Below are 15,428 nucleotides of genomic sequence, written 5' to 3'. Positions count from 1 at the left end.
CAAAACCATAAACTTTCACTCTAAAATAAGTTGGCTAGATAGCGTAATTCCACAGCAGCCCATCCCATCCCATCCCAACCCAAGCCTCTCCTCCCCTCCCCTCCCCTCTGTCTGTTCCACTGTTGGCCTTTACCAAGTGAAAATAAGACCACACAAAGGTAATTGCTCATCATCAGAGAGGAGCTTTGCCAACTCCAGGAAGGGTCTCATGGCATGTTCTTGTATCGACACCAAATCAGCAAAGTGTTTGACCACCCCAACACATGGTGGGAATTTAAAGCAAATGTCAAGTGTTGGTTTTGGACAGTCGCTAATTTTTGGAAATTGTAGGTTTTTTTGCTGAGTGTGTGTGTTTTTTCCCCACAGCTGAGCAATATCATGACTGCCCTGGAGAAAAAGGGAGATTTTAAAACTCCACGGAGCATCCAATGAATTTTGGGTGATCCCAGGGCAGCAATGCTGAAAATGTGCAGAGTGGATATTGAGTTGTGTATTTTGAAGTGTTAGATTTGAATTAATTGGGCACTGTAACAGTGAAATTGAACCAATTTAAATGAAGGAACAGATAAAATCTTTTTCTTCTGGGGGGTAAATTTCTCAAGTTTCTCTTACTCAGCTAAATAGTAGGGATATTTTACACTCACATATGGTTTTAATAAAGCTCCTTGAAGACAAGCACGAACAAAATCAGTCTCAAGCCTCCATGAGACAGGAATTAATTTTTACCCATGATTTTCAGTTTGAAATAGGAATAAGTTAAAACCAACTTTTTTTCTTATTCCAGTGATTATATCTGGTTTTAGGCATGCGTGTTACTGAAGATGTCTGGATATCTTGGTGGTGGTTTTACTCAGCTGGGCTGCTGAGCTCCCCTACAACTGCTCTCACTTCCCTTCCTCTAAGGGAAAGAGAGAAGAATAGATGAAAAGGGCTCAAAGGCTGAGATAGGGACAGGGAGATCACTCAACGATTATCATCACTGGCAAAACAGACTCAGCATAGGGAGATTAATGTAATGTATTAACTATTACTAATAAGCTAGAGTGATGAGAAACAAACAAAACCAGACTAAAACCACCTTCCCTCCATCCACTCTCTCCTCTCTCTTCCCCCCAAGAGGTGCAGGGGAATGGGGACTGGAGGCTGCGGTCAGTCCCTGTTGCTTCATCCCCACGGCTCCCTGACGGTCCCTCTCTGCCCCTGCTCCACGCGGGGTCCCTCCCACGGGATGCCGTCCTTCCCCAACTGAGCCTGCGGGGGCTGCCCACAGGCAGCAGCTCTTCAAGACCTGCTCCCACACGGCTCCGTACCACGGGGTCCGTCCCCCAGGAGCAAACTGCTCCAGCACGGGTCCCCCACGGGCGGCAGCTCCCCCCAGACCCCCTGCTCCTGCGGGGGCTCCTCTCCACGGGCTGCAGCTCCGGCCCGGGGCCTGCTCCTGCGGGGGCTCTCCGTGGGCCGCAGCCTCCTCCAGGCCACATCCACCTGCTCCACCGGGGGCTCCTCCACGGGCTGCAGCGTGGAGATCTGCTCCGTGTGGGACCCGTGGGCTGCAGGGGGACAGCCTGCTCCACCAGGGGCCTCTCCACAGGCCGCGGGGGAATTGTGCTGCGTGCCTGGAGCACCTCCTGCCCTCCTGCTGCACTCACCTTGGGGGCTGCAGGGCTGGGTCTCACTCCTTGCTCTCCCAGCTGCTGTTGTGCAGTAGGTTTTTTTTTCCCTTCCTTGAATCTGCTTTCCCAGAGGCACAAACAACATCATTTATTGGCTCGGCTCTGGCCAGCAGTGGGTCCCTTTGGAGCCGGTTGAAACTGGCCCTTATCTAACATGGGGCAGCTGCTGGATTCTTCTCATAGAGGCCACCACTGCAGCCCGCCCAGTACCAAAACCTTGCCACATAAACCCAATACAATCTCTCAGGTGTGCTACGTTTTGTGTGTGTGCCCTGAGATGAATGTTACTGGTAGATGTTTGCAAAATGTTAACTGGTCTGTCAACCCCCAAGGAAAATCCAATCGGATGTTCTCAGTTAGAGACTCCAACACCATTTGTAAACAGTTTTTCCATCTAGTGTATGTAAGTGCCATCCCTATTTAGATGTTAAGTTTCTCAGCATCAAATCTGTTTAAGCAGTTTCTGCCCTTTCCTCTCAGGCCTTTGTGATGTATTAAGTTGCCCATCAACTCCCAAAAGACAAAAGGAGGCTGTGTATGCTGCTGAGAGTTTCTGAGCTTGCCCGCTTTCAGCAGAGTCGGAGGGCACCCGCAATGCCCTCAGAGCAGAGTAGGGCTGCCTCAGTTACATGCATTTGCTTCACGTACTTTGTTGAATGCACCACTCTTTCTGGTCTGCCTTGCGTGTGCACATGGCAAACTTGGTGTGCCTTCAGGGCTCGTTTCCACTAACTGAGAGTCAGAGATGGAAATGGGAGGGTTTGAAAGCTGTGTATTGCTTGCTTACAGCAACGAGGATCAAGTCTGCCTTTGGCAGGGGTGTGGACGGGTCATGGGTGACACCAAACTGCTCTGGAGCAGTTTTTACTAGCGTGACTGAGAAGAGTATACGGGATTTAAAATTTTACCTTCTCACTTTTTGCAAACTGAAGAATGGCCATTTTGGTCCCTCTCATCTCCCTGTGGGCTGTTAGAATTCTTCGTTTCCAGTTCTGAGACTAAAATAGCCAAAGGTTATTTGATTGTTGGGGTGAGGTCCTGTTGGTCATGATCCTTGTGTCTTTCAAGTGTTTATTGATTACATAGCATCTAATACTATGCCCAAGAGAAATCTTAGTTGCATCTAAAAAGCCAAAAGCACCCAACCATTTACCAGAGGAGGATTAGTGTTTTGTCTCCCTGTGTTTATAGAGGGGTGAGAAAAGCACAAACAGATGAAGCCACAAAAGCAATCAGTGATTTCTGGTGTCCTTTTTCAAAAGCATGGAAAGGAGCATGGATTTGAGGAACCGTTAACTCCTGTCTCTGAATGTCAGTGTCACAGGTTGGACACTTAGAAATGATGGTCTCAGTGATAAATCCAGGTCCAGATTTACAGGGGAAAGTGGACAGACCTACTGGGTTACCTGCCCCTGTTCATGGGGAGGCATAGCTCCACTCCCCCCACTCACAGACAGGGGCAGAGGTCAAGGCAGGGATGCTCCAAGGGCTGGAGCCAGCCCTGACAGTGACTGATAAGTCATAAACATGGTATCACAGCATGGCATCCATGCATATTCTAATTCTTTGTTAAATAAAGGACATGGGAACAGAACAAAGGAGAGGTGTTGGGGGTTTTGTTTGTTTGTTTTCTTGCTATTTCTGCTCCTTTTTATTTGAGCTTTCTGCGGCAACAAAGTTTGTGGAAGGCAGAAAAGAGAAGGGAATCCTCCAGCTGTGGGAGGGAGAGGTTGCAGGAAAAGGAAAAAGAGTTATTTCTGAATATCCATCACCAAATAGAGATAAGGATGACTGAACCCCTGCTGACAGCAGGCTCTGCTTTCTTTCCACAGTCTCCATTGAAGATATTCGGGATGTGAGGTCAGGCCATAAAACAGAAGGTATGGAAAAATACGCCAAGGATGTACCAGAGTATCGCTGCTTTTCCATCGTCTTCAAAGACCAGCGGAAAAACCTGGACCTCATTGCGAGTTCAGAGGACGATGCCAACCACTGGGTCTGCGGCCTTGGGAAAATCATAGCCCACAGCAACTCCATGAACCAGAAAGAGAAACTCCAACAGTATCCTTTGCCTTGTAAAGTGATTAATCACACACAAAGAAGCACTTGTCCTTCTCAGTGGGTGGAGATAGTAGACTAGCCCCCTTTTTTCCTATTGGCCCTGGGCACCGAGTTTTCTCTCACATTGATTTTGCACCCAGGCAAATCCCTGGTTTCCAGTGCTTTTTTTCCTTTCCTACAAGCAAGAGAGGATTCAGGCTTCACATAGCTCCATAAGTAAAGAATTGCCCCTTTTAGGGAGCTCCAGATAAAACAATTATTATCTTGTATTTTTCAGGGGTCTGTTTCACTTGCACTGCAGTAAACTCCAGGATAGGCACTTCTTGGCAAGGCATGAAAAGCCTGTACTGTTTATCGTGTTTCTCAGTAATACAAGGCAAGGGAACTGATTCTTCTCTCTGCCAAGTTTACTGTAGGGTAGCTCCTCTGACTTTAGTGAAACTACTCCTTATTTGCCTCAGCATGGGAGGAAGTTTTGCCCTGAACAAGATTGCAGTTGCTCTAGAGACAATGCAGACGCAGAAGGGAAAAGGAGCAAAGCAGGAAAGAAGGGTAAATTAGCTGTGAGAAGGAGAGTGAGATGGTTATTGGGTGAAATCCTGTCATTGCTGAATTCTCAGGGAATTTTTCTCAGGGCCAAGTTTCACTCAGTAAGTTGCTTTGTGACCACCTTGTATCCTTGTAAAAGCAGACTATCTGTGGGTGTAGTTTTTGCTTGATTTTCTACAATCCCTGTGCACCTGAGGCCGTGGCCGTAACATATGAACCTGTTGGCCAATTTCACCCTGATTTGACAGAGCAGTAGGGGTCATAAAGTATCAAGTTCCGTTAAGCTCTACAAAAACGGGCATCCCGCTATCAGAGAGGAAAACTGATAGTGCTTGCAGTGAAGGGAGGCTGCGTGAGCTTCATGCCTGGTTCAGCATCAAAGAATTTGTGCAGAGGAAGGGAGATGTGAAGTCCTCAGCTGGGGAAAATCACAAAACTGGAGTCTGAGCCTGAGCAGGCCCCAGGGAGTCTTGCCCTCAGTCAGGGCTTCACTCCATGCGGGTTCCCTGCTGGGTAATAATGTACTGATGATGAAGGAAATGGCACATAAATGCTGAGCTTTCATCAGGCTTTACTCTTCTGTGGGTTCTCTGAAGCCTAATAAACACTTGCACAGCCATAGTACAGCTTCTTTAAAGGAATCAGATTCCATTAGTTCTGATGTGCATACGATGGTGTGTTTATCTCTTGCGCTATGAGTATCTTTTCAGGTGTTTTTTCAAGCTCTAGTCTCTAAGGTCATTCCTCAGCTGTGCCAGCAGCTGTGTGTCCATGGTGGCAGGAAGCAGTCCCTAGGCAAGTTGAAATCTTGCAGCTCCAGTGCTGATGGAAATGGTACAGCCTGGCAGTTTTCCTTTTGAATGTGAAGGCTGCCTCCACCCCATGGTGTGTGGGGGAAATCTGGAGTACAGAAACTTATCCCTGGAGCATGTCAAAATTGACTATAACGCTGAAAATCTTCCCTGTAAGAAGAGACCAGATCACTAAGGGGGCGGGGGGGGGGGGGGGGGGCGGTGCGGGATAAATAACAATGGCATTTGCAAGGGAAGAAAGCTGTAAATTTCCAGCGTGGAAAAGTGCCTCTCTGTCTTTGGAAAGCAGAATCAGAGCTAAATGGGGTTGGTAGGCAAGCCGTATTTCTGGAAGAGTAATTACTGTGCAGTGCTGGCTTCCAATCTGGGATTGTCTCAGGCCATTTAACGTAACCTGGAATTACAGAACAGCATGATTTCTCATTTGAAATTTGATGATGTTTAATTAAAGCCTGGGATTTTAAATTTAGTCTGTCTTCACTGGGTTTGCTTGGCAGCGTGGGCTTACTCAGATCTTGCTTAAACCTCAGAAGTGTTCTCTGCATCTGTGAGCACAGAAGGGGAAGAGTCAGTTGTGGAGGAGAAACGTTGGGTCCTCTGCCTGTCCCCCATCACTGGAGAACTGCCTTGCTGTGGGTCTTTTCCAGCCTTTGAAACCTTGCAAAGCAAATAAGAGATCAGCTAGATTTTGAAAACAAGTATTGAGAGCAAAGAACATGCTAGTTTCAGGTGGGATTTGTTATAACTGTGGTAGCAAGGGACTGGAATTAGTGTCTTATGTGTCCTCTCCAGTCCTATATACTTACAGGTTTTATCCCTCCTCATGCTTGAAGAGTATTTCAGATGTTCTTGTGCATACAGTAGTGTTTTATTAAGCCTCAGATTTCGCCCTCAGTAAGTTGGCATAGGTTGTTAAGCTAATATTGCAGGTATGTGTGCAGGGATGACTTTAGACCAGAAAATACAGGGGACTTTTCATTTGAGTAGTGTGGCACTGCCTGCTTCAATTCTGGAACGTATATATGAGCTTTTCTTCTGGTCGGGAATCACTTACCAGAAGTTTTGCAGCATTTCTGTTCCAAGCACATTCATGGGATATCTGCCAGATAGTTTCAGTCATCCCTCTTTGGTTTCACGTTGAAAGCTGGTAGTCCTGAAGCTGGCAGATACTTTAAAAACAAGAGGCAGGAAGCAGGCACTCTGGAGGTATACAGGAATGGGAACAGCTTCTTCCTAGTCTGCCCAGGCCCAAATAGGCTGTGTAAGGTGAAAGGAAGACCCACAACCAGGGCAGCAAAATGGCATTTGTATCAGACAAGAAGAATTTCAGTTTAAGTGCTTAGTTCACCCAGCTCCTCTAAGCCCTCTCAAACCCAAGGGGATCCAGATGCGTGAGGAGTTTGGGTATTTCTGAGACTGAACACTGCTTGCTGAAATAACAGGCTGAGGCTCCCGTTGTCTGTAGTCTCAGTTTTCTCTCTTTGTTGCTCACCCTCGTGGTGAGAGGGCCTGCTGTGTGTCTCTGCTCTTCATGGGCCCACTGATTTCCGTCCCGCGTTGCTCAGCCTTTCTGGGAGCAATAGCAGAGAAAAGCATCCTCCATTTGCAGTCAGACCCAGGCATATTCTTTTTTGGATCCCTTTTACTGCTCACATACTGCTTTTCAGAGTGGACTTTGGATATGTGCATGAGCTTTGGGTGCTCATGTTCAGGGAAAATGACCACGGACTTGTAAAAAAGGGTGGTTTTCTTTTGCAGCGGCTAGAGCAGACAGCGTAGTTCCTACACGGAATTTGTAGCCACCCCTGCTGCCCACGTCTGGCTACGACAAATTGGCTTTCCTCTTGGCTCCCTAGAGGTGTGCTTTACTCCCGGCCTTTTAGGGGAGCTAAAGGTGGTGCAGGGGTTGAGTGGGAATGGGTTGCCCTGCTGTTGGCACCGCACTGACATACTGAGCAGATAGATGCTCTTAGAGCACAGTTGGTGTTCTCCACCCTGGGGAGGATGATGGTGTGCTCCCAGCAGAGCATCCCTGGGGGAACTCCCATAGGAGCTTCATGTCTCAAACTTGGTTTTATGGAGAACTGGTCCCAGCCAGAGCCTGGAGTATCCTTGGGAGCCAGAGCAAACGTAGCCTCTCTTTATTTTCATTTCCATGTGTATAAAAGAGGAATATTAATATTACCGGGCTAAGAGGGATGCAGCATGAGGTCATGGTTTAGCACCTGCCAAGATTTTTAAAGACAGAAAGTTCAGCTTTCCATGAGACCAACAACACTAACAAACAGTTTACACATATTTCTGAGTGTCTGGAAATATTTGAGTGGTAGCTCTGGTGAATACCCTCTTTCAGGGTTATGTCTATAGACCTTAAATCTGTCAGTTAGCACCTCTTTTTGGAGGTGATTTTGAAAGGACCAGATAAAATGTTATGGCATTATATGCCCCAGCTGGTATTTGCTAATTCTGAAGTTTACTCTGTTTAACATCCAGACTGAGCATTTTTTAAAGTTTTTTTTTTTTTTTGAATGAGTTTGAAGCAGTGCTTCCTATGCAAGACATAGATGGTTAGATTCATGGAGATCTAATTGTTACTTACCATCTCTTCCATCATTTTTCTATTGAAAAATAGGAGATTCTTCTGGGTGAACTTTGTCATTTGACAGTCAAAGCAAATTAGAGAGAGGCAGCTGTTAGATGCAAAAAACGTTAAAACAAAACAAAACAAACAAAAAGAAAATCCAAAAAACTCCAAGGTGTGTCAACTGTCCAACATTATTTTCCCAAGGGACTAAAAGAACATGGGAGACCCAGTTCAAATTAACTTGTGTCACATTAAGAAGCTCATTTTTTATAGTAATTTCTTTAGATCCATAGATATACTAAAGTTATTATAAATGAAGCTTTTAAGAACTACTATCACAGTAGGATACATGAATGGACCTCGTGTATTTTATTGAGGAAAGCCAAGATCCATAAAGTTTGTATTGATTTTGATTTTTGCTTACAACAAAGTTCTTTAAGACTATTTAGGAAGAAATCCCTAAATAAATACAGAAGCTGAAGGTGAGTAAGAAGATAAATACTAACATTTCTTTTGGAGAAACCCTGTTCAGTGTTCAGCTTGATACATTGAATATCAATCAGATCCCTAATGATTAGTTTCCTGTACTTGGGAGCTCTTTTACTCCCTCCTCTCTCCCCTCTTAACACTCTGGAGCAGAAAGCACTTTCTTTTGCAAAAGAAAGATTGGACTGTTTTGTGATGTGGCTGTGACGAGAAACTCCTACAGGGTAAATAGAGCTGATCCAGCCTTGGTCAGGTGGTTAAAAGCTTTTCCCAGGTCATGATAGCTTGTATTACAGAGCATTTTGTTTCTGCCAAAGCACCGTTGTGCCCTTTCAGAGCAGAAGGTGAGATGATGCAAGCTGTTCAGTGGGAGCATGCCGATTTACAGCAGCATGGAGAGGTGGTTCAGAGTCCTTAGAAGAAATTTCCCTCCTTACCCCCAGGGTCTACAGAGGGGTGGGTGGTGTTTAGACAATGTATTGATCTGGAAAGATTTCCTTACATCATCCTGCAGTTGGATTCATACCTGCCTGCGGAAAGCTGATAAGAACAAAGACAACAAGATGAGCTTGAAAGAGCTCAAGAACTTCCTAAAAGAAGTGAACATTGAAGTTGATGACTATCATGCCAAGGAGATTTTCCAGGTAACAAGTGCAAGCAGATAAAGTACTTGCTGTTGACTGAGGACAAGGTCTCCTGCTGCTTTCAGCTTTGGTTGGAGAACTAAGCTAAAGTGAACTCAGCATCTTTTCTTGTACTAAGGAAGGACTTGGGGGCTTTGGTGCTCAACAGATTCCTACAAACAACCGAGTTATGGCAGCATAGTGCTTTTGGTGTAGTTATGCTAAAGTGTTCTTTCTTTACCATTGATACCCAATTTTACCTGGGTTCAGAGAATATGAGACATGAACATGGATAGTGAGAGAAAAAGGAAAAAGCAAAGTGTAGGTGCACTTTGAGTCCCAGGCGTTTCAGAAGTTCTGTGTGCCATGACCACATATCAATGCCTAAGCCTACCTGAAATCAGTTTGATTAAAATTATGAATCCTTTACCTTCTCAGGGAAGGAGGACTTGTGACTTGTGTAAACAAAAAGAAAGTGCAAATTGGGAATAAAAACCAAAATGGTGATAGATGCCTGATATTGCACCTAGACGTGGAGCATTCTGGTTGCTCTAATAGCCCAAGGTACATTCAATCCACTTGGGACATAAACTTCTATGTCTCAAGATTGAGCTGCTGGCTGAGCCTATTTGAAGATAAGAAAGGGATGAAAAATTCTAAGTTGTTTTTAGAGTCTCTCTAAATGAGCTTTCCTGCTGAGGCAAGATAAAACATCTGGATGATTTCCAGACTTCCACCCTGTCTGAAGAAGGATTTGAATTCATGGGCGGGCAGTTTCAGAAATGCTGTTTCTGATCAGTGGTAAACATGTGGGTGGTTGCAGGTACAGGCAGTAATTGTTCTGCTCCTTCCTGTAAGCAGATAACAGGGGAGGTTGGCAAGGTCTTGCTAGGACCTTCCCCAGAGGAGGAGTTTTCTAACTCTTACTTTATGGAGGTCTCTTTGGTAGCTCTGCAGGACCGAGGAGAAGGTGGGCAGCAGATCTTTAAAAATTAAATCTTGCAAAATCCACCGGATAGGCTGCTTGCTGTGGCTGGCATATCCTGTGCTTTGTTCCCTGTTCAGGAAAACCCTGGAAGAATAGCAATAAGGCTGGAATTCCTCTGGCTGAGTTAGAAGTCTCCAGTGCAGGCACCTACATTGGAAGTAATCACCAATTCCTACACTGCCTTTGCAGTCTGCATAGATCAAGCCAATAATGGAGACCAGGTGTGATTCACCTCATCCTAAAGGAGGCATCTCACATGCATTAGATGAATCAGTCCCTAAATCTTCAAACACCAAACATCTGAAAAGACACCTTTTATCTTTAGAGGCACGGTCTCCTTTTCATTCAATGAACCTCTTTTAGTTAGAAGGGAGCAATTGGAGTGGAAACTTGCTGAAGTTCAATTCTCTTTTTGCTTAAGGACTCCAAGTAGTAACTAAGCCCTGATTTATCCCATTTAAATCCAGGCTTCTAGTTGAAGTGCCCTCATTAGACATGTAATTGTTATAAGCTTCCTGTATAGCCAGCGGAAAGAGAGGAGGTTAATTAACCTTCTGAATTAACCTTCGGGAGGTTAATTCAGATCTCTTGTGGGGTGAATTGCCTCTAGGGAGAGTCTGTCTCACTCCGTTTGACCACTGAGTTATCCTAAAGCAATTACGTATTCATTTTACATATTACCTAAATATAGATGGATTGAGAGACATTACAGAGTATTAAAATGGTGATCTTCTTTTCTGTCTTTGTGAGTTTTTCTTCATTTAGTCACAGGAAGGAAGGGTGACCAAGGATTTAAGAGAGAGCTACAGGGCACGCTCTCACATTTTTCTTGCTTTTTGTCACATAACTCCGTGTCCACGTCTAGGTTTTAGACACACCTAAGTAAGACACATGCAATGCAGCCAGAAACTGTGCAAATCCTGTAATTGCTCACTTCATTTCAACCTGGATGTTCATTATGGTGCATCAGAGAGGTTCAGACTCTTTCTGGCAAATGAAGGTTTATTCAGGACTCGTGGTTCATGGTCCATAGAAGTGAGCTAAAATACAGCCTTTGGTATTGAGAGTGTCTCTCTAATATGGAGCTCTTGTAGCCCAAGCAGAAAAAGCCCAATTTTACACCACATATCTGATCCATCCTGGAATCTGACTGTGATGCCAACCAATGCTATTGTGCTATGTTCATCACAACCTTTAATGGCCACTAATGAACAAAATTCCCAAGGGACATTAGTTATAATGCTAGCTTCCTAGGAGTCATATCATGTTAATTTCCGTGTTTTGTCTTAAAGAAAAGAATGCCTATCATTCAAAGCATTACTGCAGTCTGTACCAGTTGGTTTCCCTCTTTACACTCCTTTTTCAGCTGCTAAATGTCATGCTCAGCTTAGCTTGTGAAATCTGCCAAAGCCACAGGACAGGATCATACAGAGATGGAAGGCAGCAAGGAAAAGATGTTTCCTGGACAGCTCAAACTCATTTTGAAGGTGTCTCTAGTATTGAGCATTTAATGGGTTATTCTATCCCTGAGATTAGCCCATGGCTTTTAACCAGCCGATTCTGAAATCAGAACAAGTTGAACTTTTTGTTCTTGGTTCAGTTTGTGAAATACAATGCATCAAGATTGTTTTGTTTGGTATTATAAGTGTGCCACAAACTGCAAGTGAAGGGCTCCAGTGGAGGCACTGCATGGGGAGAAACAGCCTGTCATTATCATCTTGCTTGGAGAGCTGCCAAAGCCGCTGTGGCCATCGCTGAGATCATTAGAAGGGTTAGGCTGAAATTAGTACGATGACTGGTAAAACTGAGACATTCATTTTGCTCATAAAAGCCAGGACAATAGCTCTATCTGTCATAAGAGATCAAAGATCAAAAGCAATTAAATTCCTCTGGTTTGACAAGTTGCCCCATGTCAGCTAAGTCACAGCAACTGACAGCAAGTTGTCCGTCTCAAGGGTGAGGTGAAATGCACTCCTACCTCCGCTGAGTGGTGTGGAGCACATGCTGTATGCCTAGTTCAGATCCGAAGAAGAAAAGTTTTTAGGCCAAAAACGAAGTAAGTCAATCCGTGTCCTGCAAGCACTTTATGTCCTGTTGGAGGTTTGGCATCCGTGCCAAAAGTTAGGTTTTTCAGACTTACCTGAAATGTAGGATGTCAGTAGGCTGTATGAGATGAGGGCACCACTGCTGAGGGGCTGCTAGCTTGCTGTCTTGAGAGGGTGGGAATCATTGTAATAGTAAGACGTTAACTTAAAGTGGGTCGACTGCTGAAATTTCTGGCAAAGAACACTCTGAAGAAGTATAACGCTCCCTGCCATAAGTGATTCCTCTGAGATAGGCTCCTGCTTTCCGTTGCAGCTTGTTTTTCTCAGTCATATTTACTGCAGAGGTGTACATCCCAGAGATAACTGGAGAATAGTTGTTCACCTCTCTGTGAGGAATTCTGCTAGGAAAAAACAACAAAATTCCTATCAGGATTTGCCACAGAAAAAAAAAAATCTGATGAAAAGTTGAACCTGGGATTATTTTAAATAAACTGGTAATATTTATTGTTGGAAAAGATGTTGTCCTTAATGGAGACACTAACTTGCATATCTTAAACTGCTGATCTTCTGTGATCAGCCAAGTCCTTGACTGTGTTGTTCTATCAGATCTGTTACCTAGTAAAAAATTTCAAACCATAGAGAAGCATGGGAGTGTGAAGAATTTGAATTACAGCTCCTTGAGAAGCTGAGACCTGATTTGAAATTTTGTGGAGATTTTGCTACTCGGTGATTTTTGCAGAAGAACAGATAATTTCCATGGAAAGACTTTTATTTTATTTATTTTTCCCCATACGTAAAGCACGTATTTAGCAGGATATTTTAAGTCAGTTTTGATGCTCTTTTTGCAACCAGCCCTACTAAATAGCCTTGACAGTCTCTTGAGGCCTGAGTTCAGACCTACTAGGATCAAGGGGAAGGCCTTTTTCACTTACGAGATTTTAGGCCAGGGTTTCTATCAATTTAAGATGCATTGAGTTAATTGTTTCCCTATATTACTCAAAGGAATCTCAAGAGGTACATTTATTTTGACCCTTGATTTACGCTTAAATTGTAAAGAGCTTTCCTTTTAACTCGTGTTTTGCACAGCACATAGTTCTGTGGAGCCTGGTGCCCTTCAGCATACAGATAATATGAGTAAAAAATAGTGATTGTAACCATTATGTGACTGTTGGCCTTGTCAATGAGAACCATTGACCACGCTTCTCATTCACTGGCCAGTAACCATTTCCAATTATTTTGTGTTCTGCGTTGTGTAGCCCTGGTGCAGATTACGGCTGGCATATGCCAGAAGGAAAGAAGGTTTTCACTCCTTCTCCCCTCTACGTTTACAGCACTGTGACAAGTCCAAAACAGAGGCTCTGGAGGATGATGAGATAGAGGAATTTTACAAGATACTGACAGAGAGAAAGGAAATAGACAAGATCTTCCAAAAGTACTCAGATGCGGAAGGGTTCATGTCCTGCCAGAACCTAGTGAGGTTCCTCTATGAGACACAACAAGAAGAAGATGCTGTTGTTGCTGCCCCTCCCTTAATTCAGAGATACGAGCCCAACGAAATAGGTAGGTTGGAAACCCTGGTTGGCTTGGGTCATAATCTTGCTATCTAGATGAACTCTGAATTGCTTTGCTGTTGTTTTCTTCTGCAACTATATTTGTTATTTTTCCTCGAAACTGTTTTCTAGGGGCACATTAGCAGCTCTAGGAGAGGAGGGGACAGGAGAAACTGGGAAATAGTTATGTTCATTTTTGGCTTAGGCACACCAAGCAGCCGGAGTGGGGTTGACATGCAGTTGGTTACAAGGCAGTGAAATTCCCGTGGGAAAGGCTCTGATGGCTTGTTCAAATGTCAAGATCTCAGGTGGTTTTCAAGGTTAAAAATGTAGCAATATTTCTACTCTTCAGAAGCAGGAAGGGAGGCAAATATTTTTGAATGTGAGCACCTGAAAAGCTGTAAGTTGGTGAGATCTTTGAGTAGAGGGCAAACAAGGTGACAGTTGTTTAGGAGAGCAATCACAGAACTAACTGTCTGCTCAGAAATGAAGCAAAACACCAGACTGCAGCACTTCAGAGGACATGTTCAAGAAACCAGTGCTGGATCATAGGCTGCCTCTGTGCTGTCCTGGTATACCTTCAGGAGAGGGATGATGCTTTGCAGATTGAAAATAGGACAGAAATCTATCTCAGTCCTTCAAGATGGGGAGATACTAATTCTCCCCCAAATTTGCATTATTTTTCATTTACTCTGTGCAAATCTTGTAGTCATTGTATAATCTAGGCAGGATTTATCTGGCCATGTTTAGACATCTGACAATGCCTGTGTTGGCATGAAAGAGGCTTGAAGTGCTCAAATGGAGATTTTTGTACTATAGATCTCTAGAAGCAGGTGAAGTAAGTGCTGTCTTTGGCACTTTTAGGTCTTATCGAGGACAGTAAGTGCTGTAATAGCCTGCTTGTGAAGGGGTTTTAAAAGCATTTTCTGACAGAGGAAGCTGTCACCATTATCTGAACAGCATCGATATCTCTACCATTAGCTGAATGCCTAGGGAGCATGTTTTACCTTTGAGATCCCCTGGAGATCAGCAGGCATCATGGTGAAGATGGCACCACTACCTGGTCGTGTCAGATTTTAACGTGGGGTTTCTATCTATTTATCGGGCAGCCAAGAAACGTAACGCCATGACCAAAGATGGTTTCCTGATGTACTTGCTGTCTGATGACGGGAATATATTCAACTCCTCCCACCGTAAAGTTTACCAGGACATGACTCAACCTCTCAGTCACTACTTTGTGTCATCCTCACACAATACCTATCTTATGGAAGACCAGCTTACAGGTCCTAGCAGCACAGAAGCCTACATCAGGTAATGTATGTGTGTGTGTTTATGCATGTATGTGTTTATGTGCCTGTGAGGCACTTAGGTTGTGAGGCAACCTAAACCAGGTTGGTCATGGCTCCCTTTTCATTGCACTTTGTCCCGGGTTTCTGCTGAACCCCATGTGGTGTTCTTCTGACTGTAAGATATATAATTACCACATCTGGGGGTAGGGGAGTCCCTCCCCAGCTCTTCTGTAGCCCCCTTTAGTCACTGGCAGGTTGCTGTAAGGTCTCCCCTGAGCCTTCTCTTCTCCAGGCTGAACAAGCCCAACTCCCTCAGCCTCAATATGGCATGGGATCGTGTGTGCAAGGGCTTAGAGGGTGCAAAGATTTCTGGGATAAAGCTGGACAGCTGCGTAGAGACTGGAGGGAGACCAAAATGATGCATACTGTCATGACGTTTGCAATCCTTACTGCCTTTTGGGAGAATCAGCATAGACTATTCCTTAGAGCCATACTGGGGTTTATCTTGGAGAAGGCTAGCTGGAGTAATCCAAAAAAGATATGGGATGTGAGCTAACACAGTGGTGTGAGTGATCAGGAATCTTCTGCCCGGTCCCTCTAGCAGTTTAGTTGCTCCCACGTCTCCCCTGGACAGAACAGTAAGTGTTGCCTGCTTTTGCCTTTAACAATGACTGCTGTCTGACGTCTCATGGCCAGATGTTTACAGTGGCCTTTATTATCTTGCACAAACACCTTATCTTACTTCTGTAGTCACCTGTGCTTTTATCA

At 44.4% G+C, this 15,428-nt stretch overlaps 1 protein-coding gene across 3 annotated transcripts in view; it reads left to right on the top strand.

The window, feature by feature from the left end:
- PLCD1 (phospholipase C delta 1) overlaps positions 1 to 15,428 on the top strand; it is a 54,577-nt gene that overhangs the window by 22,824 nt on the left and 16,325 nt on the right. For all 3 annotated transcript variants that reach the window (XM_013182487.3, XM_013182486.3, XM_013182488.3), the window contains exons 3-6: positions 3,506 to 3,734; positions 8,680 to 8,809; positions 13,153 to 13,381; positions 14,481 to 14,682. In XM_013182487.3, coding sequence (XP_013037941.3) covers positions 3,506 to 3,734; positions 8,680 to 8,809; positions 13,153 to 13,381; positions 14,481 to 14,682 — 790 coding nt within the window. The remainder of the gene's footprint in view (positions 1 to 3,505; positions 3,735 to 8,679; positions 8,810 to 13,152; positions 13,382 to 14,480; positions 14,683 to 15,428) is intronic.

This window comes from Anser cygnoides, chromosome 2, assembly GCF_040182565.1.
Source record: "Anser cygnoides isolate HZ-2024a breed goose chromosome 2, Taihu_goose_T2T_genome, whole genome shotgun sequence".
Classification (NCBI taxonomy): domain Eukaryota; kingdom Metazoa; phylum Chordata; class Aves; order Anseriformes; family Anatidae; genus Anser; species Anser cygnoides.
This window is presented reverse-complemented; position numbering and strand designations above follow the sequence as displayed.